Below are 22,297 nucleotides of genomic sequence, written 5' to 3'. Positions count from 1 at the left end.
CCCTCCTGACACTCAGGCACCGAGATCTCTCAGCTGCCCGAGTCAGAAACACCATCCACACCTCCAGGTAAATTAGCTCATCAAGGACCGGGGACTAGACCCCGGTGCTCTGTGGGCTGAGCGCGTGCCTGAACTTCCCTCTCGCGATGATGACGACCTCACCGACACGCTGTGCGAACACACTTGTGCCCGGAGCTTATTCAGTACTATTCAGAGCTTAAAGAGTTCAGTCTCTGGAATTAGACACCTGGTGGAGGAACCTGGCCTTACTCCTCACTAGCTGATTAAGCAAATGATGTAACCTGGCTAGTTTCAATTTCCTGATCCATGAAACAGGAATACGAGTTCCTATCTACTTGGTTGTTTGGAGAACCGAAGCGAGATGAGGTATACTAATTAGATTAAGAGGAGATAAACCAAAATAAGGGAAAGAACTTAACCTAATGCCTGGCATAGGGTCAGAACCCAACAAATATTGGCCATCGTTAGTATTATAACTGGGTAACGTCTTCGGATGTATGCCAAGAAAGTTCCTGCTCGTACCTAAGTACACACAAGGACATTACGATGAGCATGGAATTAACAGTCCCACTAGGCTGGAGGCCCAGAAGCCAAAGCAATGGACATTTTTTAAAACAGATGATTCAAAATTACAACCTGGCTACAAAAAGATTAAAAGATATCTTTGGACGAGGAAGATATTTTGGGGCAGGCCCCTCTAAGGCACCCTCAATTGCACCAGAGGCCCCAGCAGTCAACTATGGGTGTATTTCTGAGGTTTTATTTTGTTCTTCTGAGTTTGCAAATGCCAGATAAAAAATGAATTCTAGAACAATGGAAATTTAAGATGAGAAATGGTTCCAGCCAATTTGGCCAGGCCTCCTCCTAGGATGGCCCCAATCCTTCTGGGACAGGTTCTGACGACTGGATGGCCTTTTTTCTAAACCTCTGAAAGGGGATGATGTTCCCGCCACTTCCCTTGGAAGAATATTCCACGGTGAAATATGACTCACTGTCAGGGCCCTCGCCTTTGCGATTCTTTCTTCTCTTGACCCACTTTCGTCTTGCCGTGCCCTTTTGTGCAAAGTCAAACGCAGCCTCCCCTGGAGGAGGCTGCTCTGTGAGGACTGACATTTAAAGACCATTACCACCTCTCACACTCAGCCCTGTTCATTTAGCCAAGCAAAGCATGTTTAATTCTTTTAATCTCCTCTCATAAATCAATCTCTTCATCCCTTTAATAGCCCTTCTCCTATGCTTCCTATTCCTTCCAGTCGGGCCATCCTAAGCTCTTGTTCCGTGGATGCTTGAGAATTGCCGGTCAGTCACAAAAGGGCTCTCAGGAAAAACAGCCGGGCCCCGCCAGGGCTCCGAGCGTCCCACAGAGCTGGGCTGTCTGCCGCCCGCAGGCACTGGGAGCCCAGAGCAGAGCCCTGCCTGCTGGCAGGGCCCGAAGGCCTTCTGGCATCTGCTGCCTACTCCTTTATTCGTCTTTCCAACAGACCTGACCCGCCATGCCTGTGGTCAAGGGAAGTGCCCTCAGGAAGTGGCACCTTAGCCACCTCAGTCCCCTGGGTCTCTGCTGTCGCTTAAGCTCCTCAGCCTGCCCGCCTCTCACCTGGCTTCCACCCACGAGGGCACGGGGGCCACGGAGGAGCCCAGAGGGGTCTTACCTGGAAGGTCCCAGCATGGTCTTCTTCCTTATCTCCCTCTCTGTTCTCTTTGAGGGCAATTAATGTGAATCCTCTGAAGTAGGAGGGAGGGGCAGCTGAAAGCGTTACTATGGAGAGAGAAGAAAGCAAATTAAGAGCACAGGAATCAGCTGGCTTCCATCTGACAAAGGGATGTTCACGAGTTCTCATCAGTATGCCAGACCTGTGGGTTGGACGGGCCGTGGACAATGGAAAACCCTCATCCCTTTGAGTCATGAACTATCGCTGTCCACCCTGCTCCCCGCTACATTTCAGAACTTGTGAAATGCCTCAACTGTGATCTCAGTTGAGGCCCCCCTGAACCAACAAAGACTTCAGGGAGCTCTCTTCAAGTACCCACAATTTGATAAAGAGAGTCCCTGGTCAGTAGTCCCGTCTTGCCAGCTGTGTTACGTTAGACTTCCCCATTAGACTGGTCCGAGAGAAACCTAGCTGCTCACAGCAGAGACTCCCTTACAAAGCCCTTTGTGGGGGCAGAGACGGCTGTATGTTTTCCAAAACATACTTCCTTTTTCTTGTGGGATCTCAGCTAGGCCACATTCCCAGCCTCCCCTGAAGTTAGGTCTGTTTTGCACCCTCATTCCGTCAAGGGAAAGCACAGACAGACATGATGAATCCCGCTTCCAGCCTGGCCCACGCAAACTTTCCACACTTGCTTTCCCACCTATGGCTGCAGAATGCAGGGAATCCAGCAGGAGACTCTGGTGTCGTGTGAGAAGATGGTGGAGCCACAAAAGGGAAGGAACCTGGGTTTCTGAATAACTACACAGAGAATGACTCATGGACCAGAAATATCCATGTTGTACTTTGCATGAACTAGAAATAAACTACAGTTATAAAATATAACTATGTTTTCATGAGAATCTAGCTCAAGGGTCTACTCAGCAATGACAGTCACCCCTTCATTTGTATCTTCAATCTCCCGAGATGGAAATCCTTTCTTGCAATTTTTGCATTGCACTGCAATACTCTTTTTACCAGCCTTCTCCACTGGACTGTGAGTTATGCTGGAGAGGAATCTATTTTAATTCTCTTTGTATCTCTATCCCCTAGCACAGAGCCTGACATCCAAAAAAAAAAAAAAAAAAATCTCAATTCCAGTTTTTTGAAAATTATGTAAGTTGAGATTTAAATTACTGTGTGGATTAAAGTGCTAAGATTCTGGCCTTTAAACGTGGAATTATAGACTCTTAGAGCCTTAAGCCTCTCCCAAGAATCCTCCATTCCAGGCTTCTAATTTCACAGACAGAAAATAAAGACACAGAGAGGTCAACAGACACACCAAGGTGGTTAAGATGACCCAGAGGAAGACTTAGGGCCAGACTCCCTCCCCAGCTTAACATTCCACCCAGAATTATACATAGTGAGTATATTAGTCATAGCATGGGTATTCCACAGGGTTAAGTTTTGAAATTTTAAAAATCAATTCATTTAACAAATAACATTTACATGATTCTGATAAGCAACCCCCTGTCAGGGAAGGATATTTTAGTCTTCTGGTTTCAGTCCTAAAAATAAAGGACCCCCAAACCCTAAAAGCCAAAACAACCATCTTAGATAAGGCACCAGTGGTCACAATGATATCTCAGGGCAGGACTTTGAGACGCAAAGATTGCAAATCTCATGCTATAATTGGTCAGTTCATCCCATAAAAGCAGTAGCACATTCTAATTGGTTACTGATGTCTAGAAAAGGTCAAATAGACCTTCCTAGTAAGGAAGAAAGGGTGAGAGGAAAAGCACAGTAAAATAGTCAGGAAAGTATAGTGCTCAAGAGCGGCCGACAGAAGAAAGAGCTGAGATCCCTGAGGGACAGACTCCCAGCCTTAAAGCAGTCTGAGGCTATCTAGAGTGGGGCGACAAATGAACAAATAAAACAGAAACAGACTCACGGTAACAGAAAAATCCGGTGGTTGTCACAGCGGAGTGGAGTGGGAGGGATGGGTAAAATAGGGGGAGAGGATTAAAAGGTACAAACTTCCAGTTATAAAATAAATAAGAAAAGGAGATGCAACATACAGCATAGGGAATACAGTTAATCATATCATAAAACCTTTATGTGACCACAGGTAGTAGCTAGATTTATCATGGACTGCTTTGCAATGCACAGAAATATTGAATTGCTATGTTGTACACCTGAAACTAATATATTATGGTATGTAGACTGCACTGCAATTAAAAAACCTACAGGTGGGCATGATAACAGCACTTACGTCCAAGTATCAGTGGGAAGGGTGAATGAATTAATACATGTAAAGTTCTTAAAATCCTGCCTGGAATATAATAGGCACTTAATAAATATTAGCTCTTATTATCAGTGATGAGATGATCACATTGCATTTTGTGGATAAGTGTTTGTTTACCTACTGGTTCAAGTCCTTCAAAAGCGAGAACCACATCTAGGCTTGGCACAGTGATTAGCACAGAGTTGATGTGCGGTTAAGTTTACTGAATTGTGTTCATGGACAAGTAAACTCACTGTTATAAAGATGTCAGTTCTTCTCAAATTGATTTATAGATTCAGTGCAATCTAAATTAAACGGTCATCATGTTTTTTGGGGAAATGACAGGTTGACTGCAAAACATATATGCAAATGCAAAGGGTCAAGAATATCTAAGGCCGTCTAGAGAGCTGAAAAGTTGGGGGGCTTGGGCTACCACGAGTCGAGACTAATGCAGCTACAGAAGTACAGCCAGGGTGTTCTAGCAAGGAAGGGGAAAAGGCCAATTGTATAGTTTGGGGTCTAGCAAAAGTTCTACGAGTACCTGGAAACTTGATGTATGATTAAGGACGGGATGCAGGGCAGCTGGGGGAAAAGACAATTATCTTCAACAGAGCTGCTGGGGCAACTAGACAACCAGGTAAAAACAGGTAACTTGGTCTTACAGATCACACACAAAATAAACTTCACACAGACGGTAGAGTAAACGTGAAGAACAAAACAACAAAGCTTTCAGAAGTTGGCCGAGGATAAAATATGAATGACCTTGGAGTCAGAAAGACTTTTTAAGCAGGACATACAAAAAAACAACAACAACAAAACACTGACAATAAAGGAGAAGATATATAAATGAGATGATATAAAAATTTTTGCTCAAGAAAAGACACCACTAGGAACAAGCAGGGCAGAGTGTGGAAGAAGGTATTTGCAATGCATTTAACCACAATTGACTTTAATCCAAAGCATATAAAGCCTCTTTCAGATCAATAAGAAAAAGATAGACAACGCAATAGAGAAAAATAGGCAAAACACATGAACTAAAACTTCATAAAAGAAGGTCTCCAAACGGCCAAAAAGCATATGAAGACACCCCACCTCGTTAGCCAACAGGGAGATAAAAATTACTGCATTTCCACCAGGTTGACTAAACATAAAAGGACTAACAATATCGAATATTAACTGCAACTTTCACACACCGGTGAACCAAAAATAAGCAATTTTCACTGGAAAACTCTGGCGGTATTTACTGAGGCTGAACACATACACACCCTATGATCCAGTAATGCCACCCTAAATCAACAGGAATGCATACAGATGGGGACCACACAACACCCATCAGAAGATTCATAGTAACATTGTATGGAAACGCTCAATGTCCATCATCAGTAAGATGGATATGTCAGTCATGGCGTATTCGTATAATTGAACGCACTGTAGTCATGCAAAGGAGGGAATTACTACTACACACAACAGGGATGAATCTCATAAACATAACTGAGTGAAAGAAGACACTCAAAATAATACAAAAGCTGTGTCTTCTTTCACTTGAGATGATTACGAAGTTCAAAAACAGACCACGTAATCTATGATGCAGAGGTCAGGACAGCAGTTACCATGAGGCAAAGTGGAGTGAGAATTGATCTGGGGGTAGGGGGTACAAGAGACGCCTCTGGAGCACAGATCATGTTCTGTTTCTTGATCTGGGGACCGGTTGCCCCAGTGTACCCAACATGTGATAATTCACTGAGCTGTGTGATTTGTGAACTTTTCCCCAAGTTAGTTATATTTTGATAAAAATATTATAAAGTAATGTTTCTGAATGATAAATATTCACCTTTTTGTACATCTGGGTAGTGCCCTTAAAGGGCTAACCATAAACTCAGCTTCCCAGAGTGCTGCATTCCTGCTGGTTCAAAAACACTGAGGGGTACTCTCCCTCACTGAGTACAACCAACAAGATGGTGGCTCTGGAGGTGGAACTCAGTGTGGGGCTTCGATCCCTAATTATCACTGGTGATGATGGTGGTACACAGTATAATCTGAAGGAAGACAGGAGATCCCAACCCTCCAGAGAGCCCCATTATATGACTCTCCTGAAAGAAACAAATGTGCAGTGTGTTCTGAGTCCCAGTAATGACTGAAAATGACAGCTCGGCAATAAATAATAGAATCTTCTCTCTAATGACTCCTCCCAAGCGCCTCCCAAGGGAGGCCATTAAGAGAGCTAAGAAATTCAAGAAAAAATGTTTATGAAGGATTTGAAAAAAACAAAAAAGGTCCATCCAGAGCCATCCTGTGAGCATATCCGGGGAACTGGTTAAGAGCAAAGATTTGGGATGAGTACCCTAGAGCTATCATTTATTAATTACATGACCTCTGGCAAGTTATTTCACCTCCCTGTTCCCTCATTTTTAAAAAGAAGTTAATGATATTGCCTTCCTTGTGGGAATGTGGAGAGGATTAAATACACATTTATCACAGAGCCTGGCATAAAAGGATTCAAGACCTGTAACGGATGCTGGCCGTGGTGCTGGTGATGTTGGTTGGGGCTTAAGAAGACGATGACGAAGGTGATGATTATGATGACAGATTGTGATGTCCAACAGGCTGATGAACCAACAATGGGTTTCAAAAAGCTGGTCCTCAGGGACAATCACTGAACCACCCAAGAAAAACTCTAGGAGGTGCCCATGGAGGACCCCTGAGAGGACTGCAGCGGGGATCATCCTCACAGGATTTGGGGACGATCCTCACAGGCCAGGTTCTGGGGAGATCTGGGTAAGCACTTGTAATGAATAGTCTTCCTGTAGCTCATCACACCCAGTATAGGGTTTGCTGTGAAGTCCCCTCAGCCCCACACGCTATATAACCTTCCAACACTCATTCCCTTTTTCAGATTCCTCTCACCCAGTTTTAAGTATATACTTACTTGTGAATTATATGTTAAATGATGGTCTCCTCTAAAAACCTGTAAACTCTACGAGAGCAGAGATCAAGTCTGTCTTAAGCTGCACTGTATTTTTAGCCTTTAGTGTGCCTTTTATCACACAGTAAATGCTCAATAAAGACTCATTGAATGGGGGCGCCTGGGTGGCTCAGTGGGTTAAAGCCTCTGCCTTCAGCTCAGGTCATGATCCCAGGGTCCTGAGATCGAGCCCCACATCGGGCTCTCTGCTCAGCAGGGAGCCTGCTTCCACCTCACTCTCTGTCTGCCTCTCTGCCTACTTGTGATCTCTGTTTGTCGAATAAATAAATAAAATCTAAAAAAAAAAAAAAAAGACTCATTGAATGAATGAATGAATGAATGAGAAGGTGTTCGTTTGTCTTCAATGTATAGTGGGCTTCCTCCTGCTCTGCTCCCTCCTCCAAAGTCCCCTGGGTTACTATGTGGAGTGTGTTAGCCTCCCTCATCCTTTCGTTACTGAGCATTTGTCTCTGCCAGCCCAGGGCTCTGCCTCTGGAAACACAGAGAAAAAACAGGGCTTCTCCCTTTAGGATCATATAATCTAAAAGCTGGGAAGAAAAGACATCTGGGGGCACCTGGGTGGCTTAGTCAGCTAAGAATCTGCCTTCGGTTTGGGTCATGACCCCGGGACCCTGGGATCAAGCCTCGCATCGGGCTCCCTGCTCAGCAGGGGGTCTGCTTTTCCATCTGACCCTCCTCCATCTTGTGCTCTCTTTCTTGCTCACTCTCTCAAATAAATAAATAAAAATCTTAAAAAAAAAAAAAAAAAGACAAGACACATCTGCAGGTATTTTGTACAGCATATGATGGGTGTCATGGAGATAGGAACAAAGTGCTCTGGGATCCCAGAGGAGGGAGGATCTGGGTCTACTGTGGGAGCCAGAGGAGGCTTCCAGGAGGATGTAGCATTTGAGCGCCAAGTTGAATGAGGAACAGGAATTTGTTCAGTGGACGAGAGGACTAACAGCACTCCAGGTAGAGGGAAAGGCATGACAAGCCAGTCTCGGCTTTGGAAACCGGAAGCAATTCTGTATTTCATAAGATGCAAGCTGGGAGGAAGAGTAGGTATGCTAGAGGTCAGGGGAAGAAGGCAAACAGGGGGTAGAAACTTAAAAGCCTTCAAAGCCTTGGGATACCACTCTGGAGGTGATGAGGGAGTCCTGGGTTGGGGGGAATGGGGGGTTTAGTTAGGGAATGTCATATTCAGATTTATGTTTTAGGAAGATGAGGCTGGAAGTTGTATGGTTACTGAATAATAGCCCTCCCTAAAAACCAGTGCCAAGGGCCTCTCTGGCTTGCCTTGCTTATGTGAGGACCGACGTTTCACACTGGAGCCTGGCCTTAAATCTCTGCACAAGGTTGAGTTCTCCCCAGCTGTGGGCACACTGGCCATATGCAAACCTCAGTTCCCAAATACTTTTCTGGGTCCTTCAAAGGTTGGCGCATCGACCATGTAACAAACACTCTGAAGAGCTGTTACTCAGTTCATCTGTTGTGCTTATCACCCTCACTGGAGCTCACCCACTACCATCATGTTCCCCACTCTGCCTGTGGGCTTCAGACTCCCCGGCCCCAACAGCAGTGAAAATACCCTGAACCAGACCCCAGACCCATCCCAGGGCCAGCATCCACCATCCACCTGCTAAATGTAACTGAGCTGCCCCAGTCCTCACATCCCCCATGTCAACTACAGGGAATTTAACTTCTGCCTTAACTTGCAATAGGGGGATTCCAAGGACTGCTGGAGCAGTCCACAAGCCACTGTGGTCCCCTCCCTGCTCTACGTGACATTCAGAGCACCCGGAAGCTGCAACTCAGACGTTTCACTTAGAAATTGGCCCAGTTGAGTCCACCCAGCCAGGATCAGACAGGAGATGCTAGTGATGGGTTGACAGATGGGAAGATAAGGCTAAAAGTCTAAAGATGAGCCAGTGTGTATGGTGGGGTTGGCTTACCCTCCTCCCCTGGATGGTCCTCTTTAGCCAGTGATCCAGCATCCCCAGCCAGAGATGAAACATCTCCCATTCCAAATGAAATAGCACACATATCTAAAAATCAAAAACTGTTTTTCTACAATGGATGTAGCTAATAAGTCTGGGTTTGAGTCCCCCCCCCCCCCCCCGCCATTTCCTATGTGCAACCTTGGGCAAGTGACTTCACCTCTCACGGGCGCAGTTTCTAATCTCCTATAAAATGGCAGTAATAGTATTGATCTCATATTATTATTATGACAATGAATTAATATTTGTAATATTTATACAAGTATAACTTATATATAGCTTATCACTTTAACATTTATGCATAAATGTTAAAGTGATAAGCTGTCTTAAAAATAAATCATTCTCTTCCATAAAATAGGGATCATCATTCTCATCTAATGGGTTTGTTGTAAGGATGAAAAGAGGGAATGCATATGATGCACGTTGCAACAGCTCAAGAGAAGCTCATTCTTTCCCCTATGGGCTCCAACTTCATGGGAGAGCTGGGAGGCAGATGAATGAGTTCTGAACTGACCATTGCATGGACAGGAAGCAGGATGGGTGGGAAGGAAGCTCCTGGGGACCTGGCAATGTGTCAGCCAAGAGAGTGTAGCTGGGAACGTGGGTGAGGGCAGGTAGCGCCAAGGCCTGCACACTCCCCAGGAGCCTCACTTCTTCCCCTATTTGGACGATCTTTGAGGCTGGATGATCTCCCTCCAGAAACATAACCTCACAGAAATGACTGTGACCCAAATTTAGTCTCTCTCCACGTCCCAGTCACCTGGGTCTATGATCCAAGATGGACCAATCAGAATCCTTCCCTGAGATTTTCCAGTTTAGTTAAAGGGACAAGGGCCTTTCTTTTAGTTACAAAACTAACTGAAAGGCTTTTCATTCAAGGTTCTCGGCAGCTCTCCTCCTTGCTTTTGGAGAAAGTTTATCCGTCGTAAGAAAAATGAGGACAACTCATAGAAACACAGCCAAGAGATAAGGATGGGAGGAGTGAGACAGAAAAGGTAGAAGGGAGGTGTGGAAAGCAGAGAGGGAGGAGAGAACATTTTTGGGTTCCTAGATCCATTTATACTTGAAGCCAGACCCACCCCTAGACTTTCCAAATAGGAGACTCAATAATTCTCTTTTTGCTTTACTTAGTTAACTTTGGTCCTGACATGTTGCATGGAAAGAGCCTCCACTAATTTTGAAACAAAGAAAGAAATTCTGCCTAGACTGTATGATTCCTTAGCAGTCTGGGGGAACAGTATTTGTGGCTAAACTGAGGTGGCTGACCAGGAAGGTGGCAGTTGGTACTTAAAGGTCACTGAGATGACAGCAAATCAGCTGACTTCAAAACTATTAACTAGATGTTGGGGCACCTGGGTGGCTCAGTGGGTTAAAGCCTCTGCCTCTGGCTCGGGTCATGATCCCAGGGTCCTGGGATTGAGTCCCACATCGGGCTCTCTGCTCAGCAGGGAGCCTGCTTCTCCCTCTCTTTCTGCCTGCCTCTCTGCCTACTTGTGATCTCTGCCTGTCAAATAAATAAATAAAAAAAAATCTTAAAAAGATAAGACTGCTTATCAAAATTGTAGATAATCCAAAATTAGATTATGTGGCTCGATCCCTCAGTGACAGAATCCAGATTCATGAGTGGTTGACAGCTACAGGGAGGGGCCCAAACGTGCTGGATTAAGTCTGAGGAAGGCTAAGACCAAGTCAGGAGGAATCATGTCAAATCTTAGGTTCAAGAACCAGTCACCCCAGTACAGGGAGAGGAGGGATGCAAGCCTTCCCAGGAGTTCACAGGAATGTTTACTGGCACGAAGCTCAGCACAATCCCAGAGCACAGCACAGCTGCCAAAGCAGCAAACGCCAGATCCGGCTTAACACAAACACAGTGTTCGGGACAAGGAAGATAATCCTTCCTCATGTTCCATCCCTATCAGAGCACATCTGGAGTACAAAGTGCAAGGGGATGAGAAACAGCACCCTAGAAAGAATGGCTGAAGAAAGGGGGCATTGGAGTCAGAAGAGACGTTGGAGTTGGTATTTCTCCACAAACGCCTTAAGGGCTGACATGTGGCCAAGGGGGAGACCTTATTTGCTCATCTCCAAATAACCAAACTTGGACCCATGAGCGGAAGTTACACGGAAGGGAAATGTTGGCAAGAGGAAAGTACAACCAGCCCAGCTATGCCTCAGGCTCTGCCAGTTTGGGAATGTTGTCACCTAAAGGAAGCCCTTGATTCTTCTCTCCCCACCATTCCATGGCCAAGGCAGGGAAAGGCTGCTATCATGTTAGCTTTGAGGACATTCTACAGGCCACTCACTGTAACAGGAAAGGGCAGTGATGTGAGCAGTATTAACCTACATAGAGCATGGGAGGCTGTGGTGGGGCTGGGAGAGGCTGTGGTGGGGAAGCATGCTCATAGAAAAGTGACTACCTTTTGGTCACCCTCTCTTTGTCTCTCCCCATCTTGTTTTAAAATTTAAAAAAACGTTGGGGGGAGCACGCCTGTGTGGCTCAGTCGGGTAAGTGTCTGACTCTCAATTTCAGCTCAGGTCATGATCTCAGGGGCATGAGATCGAGCCCCATGTTGAGCTCTGTGCAGGGCGTGGAGCCTGCTTGGAATCCAGCCCTTTGTCTGGGGTGGGTCCCGTGAAGCTATGGTTTGTTTACTTTTCCAAGTGATTCTGATGCACAGCTAGTTTGGAAACCACACAAATAATCCCACCAAGTGGTAATTCCAGGGAAAGTCACTTGATAATTGGTGTCTAGGTCTGATGGATCGAGAATCCTCTCTGCCCCCTTTTTCATTCAATCAGAGCCAGTGTCTGAAGCTGGAACCCCTTCCCTTTGCTCTTTTGCTTGCTGTCCTTCAGATCTTCACCTCTGAACCATCCCTGACCTGACTTTCCAGCATGCCGATCACCTTCCTCCCAACAGTCTTCACCTGGGACACAGCCATCTGCCTACCCTCACCGCAACACCCCCCAGCCAATGCCCCCAGGGCACCGGGCATCCTTTCTCTCTGCGGCCACCACCTGGAGCTCCCTCCTTGCTGTTGGTCCCCATCCCTGGTCTCACTTCTCTGGCTGAGAGAGAAACGCTTTCTCTTCTTTCTCTTTCTCATATCTAAGTCTCTTAGAGGGAGATCTCACACCAGCATTCTTTATTGTTGGTTTTGTTTTGTTTTGTTTTGTTTTTCAAGAGTGATGATTTAGTGCCTGTTATGTCCACAGACTGTTCTGGGTGCTAGAAATGGCAAATAAGAAAGACACAGTCCTTGTTCTCATAAAGCTCCTATTCTAGCATGAGGAGGTAGATGATACACGAGATAATTTCAGAGAGTGATTAAAGGCTATGATGAAAACAAAATCAGGCAAATGTAATGGGGAACATAGGTGGTCAGAGAAGCCTCATTAAAGGGATAAAATCTGAGTCGAACTTAAAAGACGAGGGGTGAGCCACACGAAGATGTGAGCATGACCATTCTCGTCATGGGGAAGCGTATGTACAAAGGCCCTGGGGTGGGAATGAGCTTGGTGTATCTGTAAAATTCAAAGGGTAGTGTTGCAGCTGGGGGAGAAAGAAAAGGAAAGAAAGAACATGAAGAAGGCTGAAGAGAAGGAGAAAGAGAAAAGGAGGAGGAGAGGACAGGAGGAGGATCATTAAGAGCTTCCTATAGCACCTAGAATCACCATCCAGTTTTTATGACCTACTCTGACTCTGCCCATCCACCCACACTCCTATCCCCCACACACGGTGGCTTGTGCTTGGAGCCCTTCTCTGCCCTCCTGAAGTCCAGGGATGCATATCTGCAAATACCTGAGCCACAACTGTAGATAGGGTTCAAGTTATTTCCCATGGGTCTTCCAGGCCTCAGCTAATCCCATAGATGTGTTTGACTTTTCCAGAACTTTTCATGGAAGTTTTGAATATTCTGTGAAAGTTAGAAGCCTTGAATATGTCGAGCTTCCAAGGACATCTGATGATGTCACCTAACCCCTTACCGTTCCCATCCTAGCCCCAACTCCAGCCCAGCCAAGACACCCTATGAAAGTGGGAAATGTATGCCAGCAAGAGCTGGACAGCCATGCGGAAAGCATTTGATGACATGATAAGCTCCCTGGTACTGTAGATGTCTATGACGTCATCACACACACAACTGTACGCTGTCAAAGGAAGATAGAAGAAAGAACACCTTTGATAATTTGGGCCACTTGCCACTCCATTCAATGCACACACGTGCTTGAGTGTGCATGAGAGGAGACTCTCATCCCCTCACCCCATCACAGTGAGTATTTTGTACCTGTCACGTCAGTGGTTGGGGACAAGCAAACTGTTTTACCTGTTACTCAGTTGGGGGAGCATTGGTCCCTTCCAGCGCTGGAAGGACAATTAGCAGCGCTGGACCTCTGCGAAATGTCGGTTTGCTTCCATTCCCCACTAACAGAACTGTCTAGAAGGGGACACAAATAAGGCTACCTTGAGTCTAGTACCTGTGTAGTTTATGTACAATTTGAAAGGATTTTTAAGGAATAATTTTGACTTATGGAATCTTTGCTTTCCATAGTGCCTCTTGAACCTAACCCTGGGTCTCCTGTCTCCTCAAATTGTCTTTCATTTTCATTCTGAATATATACCCCAGGGAGCTTTTGTTTCTTCTCTTTTAGTTTATTTTCCCTTCTCCTCCTCCTCCCTTTCTTCTTTTTCCTCCTCCTCCTTCTTCTCTCTCTCATTGTCTTGTTTTATCTACTTCCGCCTTCATTCCTTTCTTTCCTTATAGCTTCCTCCTTTACTGAGGGAGAAGGTGAGACAGAACAGGCCAGTCTGACATACCTTTTTCTTCTCATTATGAAACTTATCAATACCACACACACACACACACACACACACACACACACAAGCACACACACACACACACACACACAGGAACTCTCCTTTCCCTATGGACTCATTTAGCAAGTATATCAACCTCACATGCTGTTGAGAAGACTGTCTAGATACCTTTCACTGGGTGAGAGGACTCAAAATACTGTTTTTATACAACTGCGCATTAAAACATGTGGCAGAGATAGCTAATTGTGCCTTTAAATCCATTTTCACCTTCACCCTTTTGGAAAACAACAACGAGTCCTTTCCCCATGTTTTGGCTGGGCATTTGGCTGCCCAGTTAAACGTTCAAAGAGCCAGATGCTGGGACATTTTCTTAGACACACACTGCTTCCTATTGAGCAAGGACTCAAGAGGACTCCAGTGTGTATTTCCAAGAGTTTGTTTTCTACTTGACTTCCTTCTTTCTGGAACCCATGGCCTTTTCATCACTGTAGCCTTCCTGAATTCCAATTTCTCTTTCCTCACACCAGGGAGACTCCCATCTTTTCCTTGGAATCTCCTCCCTAACCCCACCATCCAGAACTCCTCCAGGTGAAAAGCCAAGTGAATCCTGGGGCTCAGTTTGTTTTGTTTGCTTGTTTTCCTTTTCACAGGGTTCACAAATGTGCATTCCTTTTCAATGTTTTAAAGAGTTAGATATCTATATAGATATCTATATATATTGATAGATTTTTTTTCTTTTCCAATTCCCCATGGGCTTCTGGTTGGTTTCTTTTCCTCTAAGAAGGTTTGTATTTGTTTTCTAGGGGTGCTATTACGAGATACCACAAGCCTAGTGGCTGAAACAACAGAAGTGGACAGTGTCACAGTTATAGAGGCTACAATGTTGGTAGGCAATGCTCCTTTTGTAGGTATTAAGGAAGGATCTGTTCCAGGCCCCTCTCCCAGCTTGAAGTATTGCCCTGGCTTTGGACTTCTTCACATGGCCTTCACCCAGGTGCCTATCTGTGTATTCCCAGTTTCCCCTCTTAGAAGGACACAAGTCCTCCTAAATGAGGGGCCCAGTCTATTCAAATATGACCTTATCCTAGCTAGTTACATCTCCAGGGACCCTATTTCCAAATAAGGTCACGCTCCCAGGTGCTGGGATTTAGGACTGGGATAGTTTATATGCATACACACACATACACACACACATATATGTGTGTGTGTGTGTATATATATATATATATATATTCTTTATTTTATTTTTATTTTTTGCCTAATAAAACATTTTTGTTCTGAATCTCAGTCTTCCTTCCTTTCATTACAAGGTTATTCGTATGCTTTTGGTGCCTCCTGAATAATTCGACCACCTCTACCTCCTCAATCTCCAGGAAAGTTTTTGTTATCTAAAGTCGTCTGCCATTTTTTTTTTAAACAGTTGGCATCTTTTTGGAGTTGACAGTTTTTTTGGTATTGAGTATCTGTTTATAGGCTGATGAAGGTGATTTTCCTCCTACTCTTTCCTTCTGAATTTGTTTCTTGTTGGGAAAGTAAATTCTCTAGTCCTTTAAAAGAAGGACCTATAAAAGCTAAATGGTTCTTCTTTGTAAGTCTACATTCCTTTTTCTCATTTTGTATGTGCGTAAAGTGACCAGAGATTTGGGGGCTGACAGCATTTATCAGCGTTTAAAAGAAAAAAATTTAATTAAATTTAAATTAATTTAAATTAAATACATTTAATTTAAATTTAAATTCCAGGCTCCCTTGCAGCTAGATGTGGTGAAGTCACTAAATTCTTACCAGTAGAGTGTGTTTGGAAGTGCTGGGCACCATTCTGGTTCACGTGATGCAAAAGAAAGCTGCCAGCTGACCAGAACCCAGATGTGTTGGTAGTGACACAGCTATAACCATTCTGATGAATGATGTAACCATTCATCAGAATGGTTACAGCACTCCCACAGTGCTGTCCAGTAGCAATAAGCTCAAGGCAGGTGAAATTCAGTGTATTTGTTAACAAGTATCTGGTAGACGTAAGTGTAAAACAAGTAAAATTAATTTTAGCCCTGTGTTTTATTTAATCTAATATATATAATTATCACTTCAATATGTAATCAACATAAAAAGTTATTGGAGAAGTTTATTTTTCTTTCGTCCTAATTTTTCAACAACCAGTATGTACTTGACACAGCACATCTTCAATGTGGACTAGCTACATTTCAGGTGCTGTCCCTCGTGGCCACCTACGGGACAGCAGAGTTCTAGGGGTTTGGCTAGAATCTGAAGGAATCTGGGCTCCTGGCTGACCCTGTGGAGCAAAGCTGTCCATCATCTGAGACTTCCCATTTATTCAAAACACTGTATTTTGGGGTCTCTTTGGAACACGTACTTAACTTGTATCTCAACTAATATAACTTGGTAAGGGGTTTTCCTCCCCCACAAAAATTAATATTGACCTACATCTGACACTCTGTGTAACAAGCAAATGGAGAGGAATGGTGAAAAGTTCTTGCTATGTCAGCCCATGTTGGTGGACATATCGGCAGTCATACCCTATTGTTCCAGCTGAGTCAGTTGGCAGCCATGGAATGACAACTTCACCGTGCGTGGGGAGTACCCAAGTTCTAACCTTGACAAATGTCTATTTGATATGCTTTCATTTTTGGTTAAGTTTTATTTTTTTTTTTTTTTGCATTTCATGAAACTCTTAATTTTTATCAATCTGAACTAAATAGTTATTAGAGGGGGGGATGTTTAAAAAATTAAGTAACGTGATTAAAAAAGACGGGGATGGTAGCAGAAAAGAGGAGAGGTGGGAGGGGCGACTTACAGGGAATTACAATTTCATCAGCAGTACTTAATTTTTTAAAACCCCACTAGAGCAGAAATAGTTTACTTAAAAGTCCTTATCCAGTTTAAATTTCTCAGATTCTCCGTATGTACTTTCCAAATACATCATTTGGTAGGCATGGTGGTACACATCTGCATGTAAAAATAAACCAACCATCAAATTAGGGTTTTTTCCCTATCCAATTTGTTTCTGGTTCCCCACAAACAAAAGGCCTTGGCTATAGATTGACAAGGTTGTTCATGTTCCTAAATTAATTCTCTGGTTTATGAGGAAATGCAATCCTGAAGTCTATAAAAAGAAAAAAAGCAAATGTAAATAAGGAGCCATCACTTTATACTTTGTACCCCAAGATATGTCAGTTATTATCTTGAAATGTTGCTCCTTCCCTTCAATGAAGACTCACCATCCAGAAGCCCGAGGGTAGCTAGAGTGAATTCATTTTATTCCCCCTTCATTTTACTGTGTCAATATAGAAGGCTGGTTAAGAACATACGTTTAGGAGTCAAACATCCCTTAGTTTGTATCCTGACTCTACTGATTATTAGCTGTGTGATCATGGGCAAGTTCCTAAACCTCTCTGAGAGTTGGTCATCACATCTGTAAAATAAGAATAACAATAAATTACCTCAAAGTAATGGAAAGAATAAGTGAGATGAGTAGGAAGTACTTAACATAATGTCTCATCCAGTGTCTCTGCCAAGTATTTTTCTATTTCCAAAATAATCATCTTATTATATATATATTTTTTGAGCACTTACTCTATGACAGCTTCCCCCCCCACCACAAAAAGATTATGTCTGACTCTCCCAGCAATGCTGTAAGGAGTGGGGGAGCTCTCTCATTTTACAGCTGGAGAAATTATGGCTCAGAGAGGTGAAGTGGCCTAATTGAGGTCACACAGTGAATATAGACTGAGCAGAAGTTGAAACAGACACAGTCAACATCAAAGCCTAAGCTCTTTCTACCAGACTGAGATGGCGCTCTCCGGGACACCCACTCCTATGGCATTGTGTGCCCCAGGGTGGGATAAAGAAAGAGAAAGCCAGGCAGTTTTGGAGGTCTCCAAACCTCCCTGTTTAGAATAAATCCCCCAATTGTGCTTGAAGTTGGACAAGCTTTTGAAACCTCAACTGGACATTCTTTTCCCATCAAGTTCCTTGAAATTTCCCTTTAAAGAGCATCTAGGAAAAGCCACTCTCATTAGCCAGGGTCTGGCTTTATTTTCCTCATAAACAGACCTTTCGTTAGACAAAAGAGCCTCTTTTATTTTCAATCAATTCTTGAACATTTCAGCTGATTCTCTTCTATTTGGCTTGAAATTGTGATCTGGGAATGGCTGGTCCTGCAAATTGTCCTCCTATATGGGAAGCCCCTTGAGGATCCTCAACTTGTTATTTTTAATCACTGTAATCTCCTTGTCAAAGGAGGCCATGGTCAGAAACAGAGCAGGCCTTTCAGAGATTTCTAAAGCACAGTTATTGCCAAGGGAGGGGGGATAGGGGGAAGAGGGAGGGAGAGTAGAGAGAAGTGGTGGGAGAGAGAAGGAAGTCAATATAGTACTAACAACTCAGAAAAGCCTGAATAATAATCTCCATTGGATTCTGGCTGCTGAGAAGAAATCTCATCTCATCTCATCTCATCTCTCTCTCTCTCTCTCTCTCTATATATATATATATATATATATATAGTTTTTTAACACAGTGCCCATTTTAATCCAGTGTAGAATACCTAAAGGAGATCCTGGGTGGGGGGCATGGAGAGCAGAAGCTACTCAGGGATGAACAGAAATTCTGGAGACAAAGATTTCAGGCAGGAAAACAAGCCATTGATACCAAGGCTTGTGAGGGGCTCTAACTCAAGAAAAAGTAAAAAAGCAACCAGAACACCAGAGGAATGTTAACTCCCACGGCCCTGAGTCAATACCCTGAACAGAATGCATTCGATTTACTTTTAACATAATTATTCTAAGAAAGTATAAGCCAACAGCAAATGTCGCAAACTAACTAGGCGAGCACCCTTTTCCTCCTAACTTTGAGTGGCGGAATCAGGTTTGCTAATCTCAGGGTATTTGCTCAGAAGGCCCGAACATGGTTCCTGCAACATCTTCCTTCCAAGATCTCTCAGGCATCAGAAGGGAGAAAAGGAGACTGCCGGCCAATAGCCCTAGTGAGGAGTCACAGTCCAAAAGGCTAATGATTAGGCTGGAAAAACCTGTCCGTGGAAGTCTGGTGCCCCCCACCACCAGTCGGAGTTCTCACCTCCAGGTCATGGACACTTTGCCAATCATGAGAATACCAGGGGCCTCTACTCCCCAGGGTTAGGGTACCTGCTGCCCATGCTCAGCCCAACAGGGAGGATTTGGGTGGGAAGAAATGCCTGGTAGGACAGGGGCATGGGCCCCTCCACTTGCCTAAATCACCTAAAAATATCCTCTTGGGCTTATACTAAGAACAGTCTTGGGCTAGTACAAAAAAATCATTAGTTCAGTCATTCCATTAATTCATGAGGACCCAGATAGCCACCATTCACTTGTAGATTGGCCTAAGGAGTGCTGAGAACACCTACTTTTAATTACATACACACACATCAAAATCAAATCTGACTAGGCACATCCCTCTGTTATTAAACAAAAAAGGGCCTCATATCCAACTCAAGCAAACATGTCCTGGGCACCTCGGGCGACTCATCTTTGTTATCTCATTTACTCCTTACAACCACCAGAGCAGCTGGGTAAATAGCTACTTCCACTGTTGGGAAATCAGTTCAGAGAAATTAAAGGACTTGCGCAAGGTCACACAGCTACTAAAGCCGAGTCCGTCTGACTCCAAAGCTGCCTCTTTCCCCGCCACGTGGAGCTTGGGCGGGTTCCCCAGGGAAACCAGGTCCTGGGTTTTTGGTGAGGCCTCAAGAGGCCAATAGGAGTACTCCCGCCTCCCTCTGGCCCACGGAGAGGACTGGCTGTCTCCCAGCTCCTCGGAAAGGCTGAGGCCGCACCCGCAAGCCCCGCTACTCCGCGGGCTCCCTTCCCGGGTTGGGCCGGGGGTTCCTTCTGCGCGCAGTACGGAGGGTCCCGCTGGCCTGTGCGCGGGGGTCAGAGGGGCTCGCCACGCGCTGAGCGCTGCTGCGTGCGGGGGGCGCCCGGACGCCGCTCTGGGAAGCTCCAGGTGGACAAAGTCTGGGACACGGTCCCGGGGACATGATCCGGGAAGCGGGAGGAGCGTTCAGAGAAGGGTAGCGGCTGCTTACGGTGGCCTGTGCGGCGGGTGCGCCCGCTGACAGTGGCCCAAACTTTCTCCAGGGCTCTCCACCGCTTCCTGCCGCAGAGCTCTGGGAATCCGGAAGGCGGGGATGCAAGGGCGGTGGCCTGGAGCCCACCAGCTGCCCCCAAGACCCTCTCTTACCCGCGAGGCGCCAGGGCTGCCTTACCGAGAGGCGAGGGGCGGGGGGGGGGGGGGGGACAAGCAGCCCGTCACTCCCCACCCGCGGAGCCCCAGGTGAAACCGGGGCAGGCTTCCTTCCCTGCCCCAGGTCCTGTCACCCAACTGGAGAACGGCGGCTGCTGCGCGGGTAAAAGATGTCTAGGAGAGATGCTGGGCTGCGGAGAGAGGTGGTGGGAGGTGGGGATGGAGTCAGGGGGCTTTAGGTCTGCGCGGTTCGAGCGGCTCTCCTACCCAGGAGGCGCTCACCTGCCTGGACATCCCCTCCCCGCGCCCATGAAAGCCCGCGCTTGGCGGAGGAGTGTAGGCGCGACATCCCCCCCGCAGCAGAACCTCGGGGTGGCTGGAGCCAGGATGCTCCGGCCTCCAGGGAGCAGGTCTCGGGAATTTGGGCTTCCCTTTCCGTCTCCACGGGGTTTCCCTTCCCATTCCGAACCCTCACAGCGTTCCTTGGAGGCCCATTCCATTGGGAGCCTGTCCTAGAAATCCACTCTTCTCCTTCGCCTGGGACCATCGGAAAATAATTTGGAGTTCTTTCCGAGGGCCCTTCCCAAAGCTTCAGACTCTTCCTCCTCTCCTCCCCGTGCCCCGGGACCAGTCAAGGGAGAAGCCTATGTCCCTTTTCCTGAAGGCGTCTGTTCGAGGAAGCTGGAGTGACCGTCCCGGGGGCTGGTCTCAGAGAAGCTGGTATCCTCCCCTTCAGGGGTGGGAGAGGGGGAAGCTTGTCCCCCACCTGGTCTGGGACCCGACAGAGAGAAATCAGGGTTCCCTCCACTCCAGAGGCGGATCTGGAGGAAGACGGGTTTCCACTGGTCTCCCGGAGCGGGCTAGGGGGCGGGAGGGAGGGGGGAAGCCAGGTTGCCTCCCAGCCAGGCCGGCGTGGCGCGTAGCTCGGCTGCAACCCACGCCCGGGGACCGCGCTTCGGAACTGGGGCTGCACCGCCTGGCTGCGACCCCCGCGACGGCCCCGGACGCTGGCCCGGGAGCCGCACAGGGTTCGCGGCGACAGGGGCTGAGGGCAGCCAGGACAGAGGGCCCCTGCTGGGCTCCGCCGGCACCGTGCGCCCAGGGACCGTGCGCCCTCCTCCGGCGCCGCGCGGTCGGCGCCCTTCCGGGGGCCGGGGGCCGGGGGCCGCGCCCCCGGCGCCACGCGGGGCCACTTACCTCGGTAGCTGGTTCCCGGCTTGTAGAAGTCGGGGTCGCCCTCCACGCGGAGGCTGAACTCGGTGTAGCCCTCGCGCCGCGTGCCCTGGGCGCGCAGGATGCGGCTGCAGTAGCCCTCCGACTTGGGCACTTTGTCCAGGGTCTCGTCGGAGAAGGCCAGCGCCGCGGCCAGGGGCAGCGCCAGGGCCAGCAGCGCTGGACTCCGACTTAGCCTCAGGGGCGCTGGGGCCAGCCTCATCCTCGCGGGCGCTCAACTTTGTGCGACTGCCGCCGGCCCTCGCCACGCGACGCCTGCCCGAGGGTCCCCGTAGAAGCGAGACCCGGCGCAGCCCGGGCGAGGAGCGGGAGCTCGGAGCCGGCGCTGGCAACCGGGAGACCTTGCCGGTCTCGCCTTGGCGGCTGCGGAGCTGCGCCGCGCTGCGCTGAGCTGAGCTGAGCTCCCGAGCCGCGCGAGGAAGGGAGGGCGGCGGCGTAGGGGGAGGAGGGCGGGCTGATCTTGCCCAGATCCCTGAGCGCAGCGCTGTTTTGTTTCCGAGCGGGCGATTAGCGGCGCGGCGGTGTTTGTTTTGCGACGCCGGATTCCCAGGGTCTGGGGAGGAAATCATAAGGCACGGGGACGCGACGGGTTCTGTCCCACCACCAAGGAGGCTGAGGTCCCCACCCCAGCTACACCTTTGCACCCTGCGCGGTCGAGTGCTCCAGGGAGGGAAAGACTGAAAACTAACTTTTGTTGCACACCTACTTGCTCCTACCAGTATGCTGGGTGGTTGGCGAAGGGTATCTGCTCCACTCTACACTCTCCACTCTCCCTGCGCACAGCAAACAGGACCGCACTTTCACTCATTTTACAGATGAGCAGACTGAGGCCTGCTGCTATGAACAGTTAAGTGAGGGTCGGATGCCATGACTGTTTGACTCTATTGCTCTTTTGGAGCAGGTCAGACTGGAGGATGAGAAAGGAGCCGCATGACTCACCCAGCTGCGCCCAGTAGGCACAGCGCCTACGGCCTGAAATATTTTTGGAGACTCCTGAAAATATTTTCTTTGAAATCAGAAGAAGAAGAAACCATTTAGGTCTAATAAAATGTTATCCTATATAACGTTAATGTATTTCTACTTATACCTACACAGTCATAAAATAGAATGTTTACT

General features: G+C 46.9%; 1 protein-coding gene across 1 annotated transcript in view; it reads right to left on the bottom strand.

Annotated features, from left to right (window-relative positions):
• The window catches only part of SPON1 (spondin 1), a 253,873-nt gene extending 232,267 nt beyond the window's left edge, over positions 1–21,606 (bottom strand). Inside the window, exons 1-2 of the mRNA XM_032853529.1 lie at positions 21,146–21,606; positions 1,674–1,780 (exon numbers count right to left, since the gene is read on the bottom strand). Coding sequence (XP_032709420.1) covers positions 1,674–1,780; positions 21,146–21,383 — 345 coding nt within the window. The 5' untranslated portion in view covers positions 21,384–21,606. The remainder of the gene's footprint in view (positions 1–1,673; positions 1,781–21,145) is intronic.
• Between the last annotated feature and the right edge of the window lie 691 nt (positions 21,607–22,297).

Source organism: Lontra canadensis, unplaced genomic scaffold, assembly GCF_010015895.1.
Source record: "Lontra canadensis isolate GAN:19392208 unplaced genomic scaffold, GSC_riverotter_1.0 scaffold7, whole genome shotgun sequence".
NCBI classification, from domain to species: Eukaryota; Metazoa; Chordata; class Mammalia; order Carnivora; family Mustelidae; genus Lontra; species Lontra canadensis.
This window is presented reverse-complemented; position numbering and strand designations above follow the sequence as displayed.